We start from the raw sequence: 9,382 nt of genomic DNA, 5'->3' as shown, positions 1-9,382 counted from the left end.
GATATAAACAGCTTTTTATAAGGTTTAAATAATAAAACAAGGTCTTTGTCTGCAATGATTAGACATTTTTTTATATCTCAATTTCAGCTAAAAGAATTGACAAAATCCTACACACTGTGCCTTTAAGGATTTGAATCACTTTTCCATCTGATATAATGAGAATAAATTACAAATGTAGGTAAATTTTTGAAAAAAAAATACAAAAAAATCTTAGCTGTAGCTAATGTCTTAGACAAGCTAAATGTTTTGAAATTTGAAACACTACTGAAGTGTTTAGCTTCATTTCCCTCCTCATTTTCAAATCCTTTAATAAAATAAGTTAATGTGCTTTAAAATATTTTATGGTAAAATTGTTTCATTTTAGCTTTTAGCTACAGCTTTGCTKATTTTATATTTAGGCAATGTTCKGCTAATATTAGCTTTGGGCTATGGTGTTTAGCTGCTGTTCCGCTTTCAGCTTTCATTGCATTTTTGCACAAAATGYCATTTCTCGTTACGAAAAATAAAATCAAACCACGTTCCAAATTTAGACATCATTTCAAGGAAGAAACCAAATCTATTTTCACACACACCAAAGAGTATTGTGCCATGGATTTAAAGATCTCTGTGTCACGTTGTTTAACTGTAAACTTAGGCTAAACCTCCAATGAAATGTATCAACCCAAATTAACAAATGTGATTCAGTATAAAAAAAAAACACTTCTGCGAAATTTAGTGACACTAATTAAAGGTTATCCAGAGAACATGAGCAGAGCTACCCTTCTAATTGTGCACATTAAGCATATCTAATGCATCAACCTAATTAGGGCTGACAGCGTATTTCTGCACATCACTGGTTAAAAGGAGCACTGACACTGCTGCAGTCTCAGTGCTGCTAAGTGCTTCATGTTTCATAAAGTTGTACAGAGCAAATATTAAACCGTGCTGGTCAAATCAACGCCCTTGWTTTAATGTGTGAGTAATTATAGGCCTGGCATCGGTAAAGGAATGCTTATCACCCGCCATGTTACAGYGGGAAATGACAAACTCACTAATTTTGGCCAAAATTTGGAAAAAACTTCATAAACAATTTAATGAAATGTAATGCTCAAAAGCTGTGATGTGAAACTCTGTTGCAATCAAAACAAATTTTAGGTCTATAAAAACTACTGAGTTATAATCATCACTGTTTTTCAAGGTCACTTGGCTGTGGCAGCCATCTTGAAAGAGGATAATTTTAAAAGTTAATCAGTTGTAGATATACATCAAATGATCACTCTGAATGTTTTTATTCAAATCTGTCCAGTGGTTCAGGAGAAATTTTGGTAACAGACCAACACACAGACACAAAAATCTTTATCAATAAGAAATCATCCATCCTTACCAAAATTGGGGACAGTCGACGGGATTTGGAGGGAGCCTCCTCATAGGGTCTCTCTGCTAAAGAGGCAATGATCCTCTTCCTGTGACCTAAAGCGCAAATTTTAATAACCTGGAGAGGATGACATCAGAATGAGAAGTTGCATTCCACTGTCATGTAAATAAGTCATGCAGAAGAATTTTTCCAGACAATGCTAACAGAGATACATCCAAAATCCACTGACAGAGCTGATGGCATGTTCCCTTCACTGGCAGCCAAACAGAAGTGACTCTCATCAATAATTCAGCYCCAATCTGTTTTGCTGTAAGCCTAAAGTACAACACTGTGTCCTTCTTGGGACACTCCATAATTCACAAGCTAGTTTTAGATGTTGAGCTTCAAAAATAGACAGAACCTCACAGACATATAGGATGGAGGGGTCCTCAAACTGCAGACCGCAGTCCGGATCAGGGTCCAAATCAAGTCTTATCTGGACCTAGCCTGGTCCTTGCCTTCCTACACAGCTCCACTCAGTTGGTTTCCCTTCACTGCTCTGTCTGGGATTTCTCCCATAGATGAGGATTTCTCTGGTAGAATTTTAAACGGGCCAATCAGCGAACAGAAGGAGGAGTTGTGAACAAAGACAATGATTTTCTGYGCTGTTTTAGTCTGCCTGTAGTTTAATGTCAGCAGAGGACGTGAATGAAGCCAGTCCGTGTTGACAAGACTTCCAAATTAAATKAAATTTGTCTCACAAAGCCTGCAGCTCTCATTTTACAGACATCTGGTTCAACTTGGTACTTCTCTCTTCCCAGTAGGGGATGGTTGTTTACAGCGCACACAATTTCCAGTTAGCGTATTAGCTTAGCCTCCATCACGTTTGAGCTGGCACACTGCATACGTCACGGCCAAATGTTGATGATTGGGTAAAACCAGATACAATCATTTTAAACTTCAAYAGAGTCCAGGCCTCCAGCAAGAAATCACTTCTCAATAGYCGAGGTTCCAGACCCTCTGTACCAACAAGGAGCTGGTTTTTACCAGGCTAATCTGGAGCAAGGACGGTGGTGAAGATTCAGTAGAATGGCATAGTTTTTTTTAAACGTGTACATGTATGGTACTTTCACATTTTTTTCCTGTATTTTCAGTAATTTATGTTAGGYGGAGCAGCTTTTCCAGCATTTACGCAAAGTACCTCAAAGTGATACGTGAGTAGAAGTATCATTCAAAGTTACTCTGGTAAAAGTTAAAGCCTCCTCTAAGAACTCGTAACTTGAGTAAAAATCTCTGATTTACTTTGTACTTAAGTATCAAAAATACATTCCTGTCATAAAATGTACTTAAGTCTTAAAATTAAAAGTACTCATTAAAAATGAGCTGTTAGATTTTCCAAAATGATATTTATTGCAAGATGGCCTCCAAAAAAAAAAATCCTATTTTAAAGGCATGCAGCTGGGATGGATTATGTTCAAATTAACACAGTGACAGAATGGTATACTTATACTTCTCAACCAACTACAATTAAATTCACTTTGTCCAGAAAACACAATTTATCTGTATAGTATTTTTTAATAATATTGAGCCAGAATGAAATAGGAGTAACGACTTTCTACTTCTTACCTTTTTAAAAATGTAAGGGGTAGAAGTAAAAAGTAGGCTGAAAAATAATTACTCAAGTAAATTACAAACGGACAGACAGACAAGGTACAGATAACCAAAATTTATACTTAAGTACATTCACAAAGTTTTTACTTTACAACTCCGCATTTACAGTAATATCTCTGTCTGACCATGACTTCTCTTTGCTTCTTTCTGCAGAGAGAAGCTGCCGGCCCTGAAAAACAATACGTTGAGTTAAAAAGAAAACTAGCATGACTGTCACTAAAGAGAATTGAAATAAACCTATTCTGGACTTTTGCAAAAGAAAATGTCTTTAAGTGGAGCTCTCTATTTTAACTGAAAACCATCGTTTTAGGGCGAGAAATCCATGGGGCCAACACAAAAAGATCTTTTCGCAGAATCTGCCTTTTCAAGCACTTACAACAGACCACAGCTGCTCATGTGTCTAAAGCCCTCACAGGAGGAAGCATAGGTTAATTCTATGTCGTCAAAACCCATCATCCTAATACTATAAATTTGCATAATTGRCTATTAACATTCATGCTCATCCACACAGGGTGGATGCTGAGTGATTAATGTTACATCTGCAATTATGTTCTTGGTACAAAATTTTCCAGAACAGGCTCATATAATTCTTCGTCTGCAGAGTTCAATCACTTATTCAGCGAGAACTAGAGGCAGAGGAGGAAACTGGTCTGCATGTTAGCTTTCTGTGGATTTCTTTTTTTTTCTTTTTAACTAATCGTGCACAAAACCCAGTGAGACAAACATATTCAAGGCTTGTGTAAAGAACCTTGGGATTATTTGGGCACRTAACCAAGCCCATAGATCACTGTGAAGCTCAATGCCATTTGCTGTAATATGCTGAAGAGGATGAAGGAAATGTAATGGGCAAAGTGAGTTCTGCCAAGACGCTCAGAGGCAGTTCTGCTGCTCTGCACGCCGAGAGTAATGTGCCTTGCACTCAGACCCCCATCTTTCTGCATCGCAGTCTGCTGGACACCATCCCTCACAGACACTGCATCGGCTGCTGCTGCAGCTGTTTTGGCTGTTTTATCGCTACCGTTTTAGTATTTAGTGCAGCCAGACCTGCAAACATGAGCAATGTGTTTCTGAATATTCATTTGAARCCTCATTCTCAGCTCTTTGATTGTGCAGTTCTTTTGTGGCACTACATCATGTACAGTATATCTTATTTGCAAACTGAGCATGACCACCTCTGCAAAGACCTAAMATTTAATGTCACAACAAACATTTTGGTGTTAAGTATGACAAATTTGCACAACATGAAAACGACACAATTAGCAATAAATTTAGTCAAATGTAATAATGTCTGTCCTCTTTCGAGTAAATAAAATGATATTAAACACRTTTCTTTTCCATTCTGTGCAGGACTCAAAGTACAACTCTGGTGGTCTTGAAACATATTGGACACCCACTATGACCTTGTGATTATTTCAAAAGAATTCTTGTCACACAGCAATAAGAACCTGTTTAAAAACAGAGTTAAAAATAACTAAATACAAACACTTTGTTACTGTACTTAAGTAGAAATGTTGGTTATCTGTACTTTACTTGAGTATTTATTTTTCAGCCTACGTTTTACTTTTAATCCTTACATTTTCTCACAATTATCTGCACTTTCTACTCCTTATTTTTTTAAAAAGGTAAGTAGAAAGTCGTAACTCCTATTTCATTCTGGCTCGTTATTGTTAAAAAATACTATACTAATAAAATGTGCCTCCTGGATAGAGTGAATTTAATTGTGGTTGAATGAAAAGTATAAATATTAGGGGTGCAACAATGCATGTACCTGTATTGAACCGTTCAATACAGTGCTTTAGGTTCAATACACACTTGTATCGAACAATACAGATTTTTTTTAATTATTTTATCAACTTGTCTTCTGGGGATGCTCTGTTGAAGGATCAGTGGATCTGTGTTCAACTACTCCACCTAGGATCTACTATACTATATTATACTATAAATATAGAACCGTGAAACTAAAGTATCGAACCGAGCCGAATCGTGAATTTTCTGTATCGTTGCACCCCTAATAAATATATACCATTCTGACACTGTATTGGTTTGCACACAATCCATTCCAGCTGCACGCCATGTCATTTAGGAAAATCTAACTATATCTATTGTAACTCAGTAATTTTACTTTTAATACTTAAGTACGAAAAAAATCAGATACTTTAAGACTTTTACTTATGTAATATTCTTGGAGGAGACTTTTGATAAGATACTTGCACTTTTACTCACTTTGTGGTACTTTATACAACACTGTTTAAAACTCAAGCAACAGGACTTTGTGTCTCTGAGAAAACATCATGAGGCTGACCAGTCTCGTCTCAGTCAGATACTGCTGTTATAACATGATGCTACGGCTTTTTAGCTGATAGKAAACGTTCTCAAACACAAAAAGCAAAAGTTTCGTACCTTTTTTTTTGATTTGGGAGTCTTACAAGCACAATTTAAACCTGGGCTGTTCAACTAAATTGCTCCGGGGGCCACAATTACTGCCAGTCAACAAGCTGAGGGGCCGAACATCCAGCAATTAAATTTATTATGTAAATAAACTATTACAAAGATCTGTCACCTTTGAAATAGTTTATTTTGCTGCATTTAATCATGAATACAACATACAGAATCCTATAAATGTAGTGATGATTAAACAAAAAGAACACATTATGCCTCCTATTAGACACAAATATTATTTTGACATCTCTGACTTGCCAATTTTTAAAACCAAATTTATTTTCACTTTCATACGTTTATCTTCAACTGCTTGTAATTTTAACTGTCTTGAGTGTTTATAGAAATGTTTTTACCAGCTTCTAGCCAAGATTCTGACGTTTCTGTAGATACCAAACATGTCTATGTTTAACTAAAAGAAAGTAGAAAACCGGGGGTGGGTTTAAGAGATGAATGAACCAATTGGCGGGCCAAATTTTGGTCACTCCGCTAGTTGAATAGCCCTGGTTTAAACCATTCAAACCATCATCACATGAAGAGATTAGGCATCCCAGAAGAAAYGATTGTGATGAACTTTATTTGACATGAATAACTTTTAGAGGCCAAAAACAAGTCTACAAAAAAAMAAAAAGAATGCTTAGAGAAAGGAAATTGACTGGGTGTTTCCATATTTTCTACCTCCAGTTTGAGTGATTCCATAATTTTTTCCTCAGAATTGAGTGATTCCATATTGTTTCCCTCAATAAAAGTAGCATTCATTGACTTCCAAAATGTTTTCATTCATTTCTTTGAGTAATCCTGAAAGCCAACAAGTTGCACCTTATTATTGTATCATGTTTTTGATCTGAGTTTGTTTTACAGAATGAAATGTCTGTATGAGTGACTGGTGATTCCATACATTTTGCCGGGGGTTGTAGTTGTCTTCCATGTTCTGAACAGTATGATTCATGAGAGGTTTGTAAAAAAAAAAACTAAAGTCTAAACTACAGACACGCATTTCTGTTTTGCACAGTCACAACCCCAAAATAAATAAGTCATTTTAGGAATTACCACTCATCATAAAATATCATCGTTTCCTCAAAAGAAAACCAAATTAGACATTTCTTGTCATCTCTCACTATTTTTCACCCTCATAGATCATGTTAGTTATCCACTCAGTGATTTTCTAAGTCACTCAGTGACTTAGAAAATGTTTCTGCTTCAGTTTTATGCAAATTATTCCATTACTGAGCACTTCTCTAGTATTTATTYTGTCTAAGTTGTACGTTTTAACCCTAAACTCAAAGGACAAAACACAAAAATGTTCTTCCGACTGAGGTGATCAAGTGTGTRAGAAGCTGCTGATTGATGTCCACGGTACACAGGTTAAATATTCAAGAGGTYCTTACGTTAACGATCTCCAGCTCCCACAGATTCTTCACACACTCCAGRGTTCGGTAACCGTTTGTAAGAAAGTTGGGCAGGTATTCATGCAGGCCGAGGCCGTCCAACCAAGAGGAGAGAGATGTGCTGCCGTCACAGCCCAAAGGTTTTATCTACAGATGAATTAAAAACAAACACATGACTCAGCAAATAGTGCGACAGCAKAAATAAGGACCTGCAGGGATTGTTTGAGTTTATTAAAGAGGTGTTGTAGAGCATTCATGAGTAATCTGTGTCTTACCTAACATCCAGTGTTTGTGTAATTGCCTGCACAGAGATAATTCCTGCAAACTGTACCCTGCCGCTGATCAGCCATGACTAATCCCAAAACAACAACTATGGACAGCAAAACTGAGCCATCACGAAAGCAAAGTCAGTGCGCAGATAAACAATGTCTGTGTGGGCCAAATCATGCAGAGGAAGAACTGTTTGTCAGAGAAATGAACCAACTTCAGGCAGATTCAGCACAAGGATACGTCCAGCAGCTACAATTAGTAGAAAGACGCTAACACTGTAATGTCAATTATTCAATCAAACTTTAGTTATAAAGCACCTTCTACGCAGTGGGGTTCTTTGCAGCAAATAAAATAATATAAAGAGAGTCCAGGCAGGATGGAGGGGATGGAGAAATGTTTCAGCAATCTCAAAGCWAAGAGTTAAAAGGTAATGAGACCAGCTATGGTTTGGTATGATGGCATATTAGGGCCAAAAACGAGATTATTATTACTATTTTAATTATGAGAATGAAGTCATAATATTACAAGATTAAAGTCATAATATTATGAAAATAAAGTCGTAATACAGTATTACAAGAAAAAAGTCATAATGTTATGACATTAAAGTGTTAACATTATGTGAATAAAGTTGAGAAAAAAGTCATAATTTTGAGAATAAAGTCATAATACATTACAAGAAAAAGTCATATTATTATGAGAAAAAAAGTTGAAATACAGAATTATATAAAAAAATTTAATATCATGAGATTAAAGTAATAATAATATTATGAGATCCTTCGCACGAAAAAGCAGTCTACCTCTGCATTAAAATGAAAAATGTTGAGCAACTTGTGAAGTTGTTCTTTAGTATCAGTTCAAAGAAATAATATTTTCAGTAGCAGGACTTTGAAAAGATTTTGCAAACGACTACATGATCAACTGAAGCTGTATTATAATTAATGGCTGCACTGACAGATTTAGTCGTCACGTAATTAGGCTGAAAATGTTTATTACACTAACAGTGACACAAAAGTCAGACTCATCGCGGAATTCTTCATTAACAGAACAGGTGTGAGGTCAATTAGGAGGAAATGAGTAAAAAATCAGGAACGGAAAACAGACATGTTGTGTAAGATTGTTTTTTTCTCTCGTAATATTACAACTTTAATGTCTTAATATTGTGACTTTATTCTCGTGATTTAAAAAATAATTATAATCTCATTGCCTTAATACTCTGTCGTAGTTTGGAGAGAGTGGTGTTGACAAAAAGACAGATCAGGAAGTGGCAGAGCTGAAGATGAGTGACGAGAATGGCTAAGATTAGGAATGAGATCATTTGAGGTACAGCACAGGTTAAGTTAGAGAGGTCAAACTAAGACAGTTTGGACATGTCCAGAGGAGGGACAGTGGCTATATTGGTAGTAGGATGTCAGAGGGGCAGCTGCCAGGAAAAAGACAAAGAGATACGGTCAGAGAGGACAAGCTGGCGTGAGGACAGAGGACATGGAGGACACGAAGGACACGGAGGACAGAGGGAGGTGGAGGAGCTGTGAGACCCCTGAAAATGGAAAAGCGGAAAGAAAAAGAAGAAATTCCCTGAAACTTTAGATTCTCTGTTTATAAAGAAGCTCTCAAAGTTCTACAGAATTCCAGTAAATTCTAATAACTGAGCACAAAGATCATTTCCTCTAATTGAAAAATGATTAAATAGGCACACTGGGACATCTAAAAGCTGCACAAATGTCTTCAATCACAAGGAAATAACACAGAGCTCATTTGAGCTCAATTTTTATCCAAGCAGCTCCAATTCCTTCAAGTATTTCAGCTTTGTTTGCCTAAAAGTAAGTAAGTAAGTAAGTAAGTAAGTAAGTAAGTAAGTAAGTACGTAAGTACGTACGTAAGTACGCACGAAAGTAAGTAAGTAAGTACGTAAGTACGTACGTAAGTACGCACGAAAGTAAGTAAGTAAGTAAGTAAGTAAGTAAGTAAGTAAGTAAGTACGTAAGTACGTACGTAAGTACGCACGAAAGTAAGTAAGTAAGTACGTAAGTACGTACGTAAGTACGCACGAAAGTAAGTAAGTAAGTAAGTAAGTAAGTACGTAAGTAAGTACGTAAGTAAGTAAGTACGTAAGTACTACGTAAGTATGCACGAAAGTAAGTAAGTAAGTAAGTAAGTAAGTAAGTAAGTAAGTAAGTAAGTAAGTAAGTACGTAAGTACGTACGTAAGTACGCACGAAAGTAAGTAAGTAAGTACGTAAGTACGTACGTAAGTACGCACGAAAGTAAGTAAGTAAGTAAGTAAG

General features: G+C 36.3%; 1 protein-coding gene across 1 annotated transcript in view; it reads right to left on the bottom strand.

Moving 5' to 3' along the window:
- Positions 1 to 9,382, bottom strand: part of anks1ab (ankyrin repeat and sterile alpha motif domain containing 1Ab) — a gene marked incomplete at its 5' end in the record, with an annotated part of 42,196 nt that overhangs the window by 14,033 nt on the left and 18,781 nt on the right. The window contains 2 exon segments of the mRNA XM_014009540.1: positions 1,364 to 1,471; positions 6,829 to 6,975. Coding sequence (XP_013864994.1) covers positions 1,364 to 1,471; positions 6,829 to 6,975 — 255 coding nt within the window.

This window comes from Austrofundulus limnaeus, unplaced genomic scaffold (genome assembly GCF_001266775.1).
Source record: "Austrofundulus limnaeus strain Quisiro unplaced genomic scaffold, Austrofundulus_limnaeus-1.0 Scaffold59, whole genome shotgun sequence".
NCBI lineage: Eukaryota > Metazoa > Chordata > Actinopteri > Cyprinodontiformes > Rivulidae > Austrofundulus > Austrofundulus limnaeus.
Note: the sequence above shows the minus strand (reverse complement) of the source record. Positions and strands in the feature narration are given on the sequence as shown.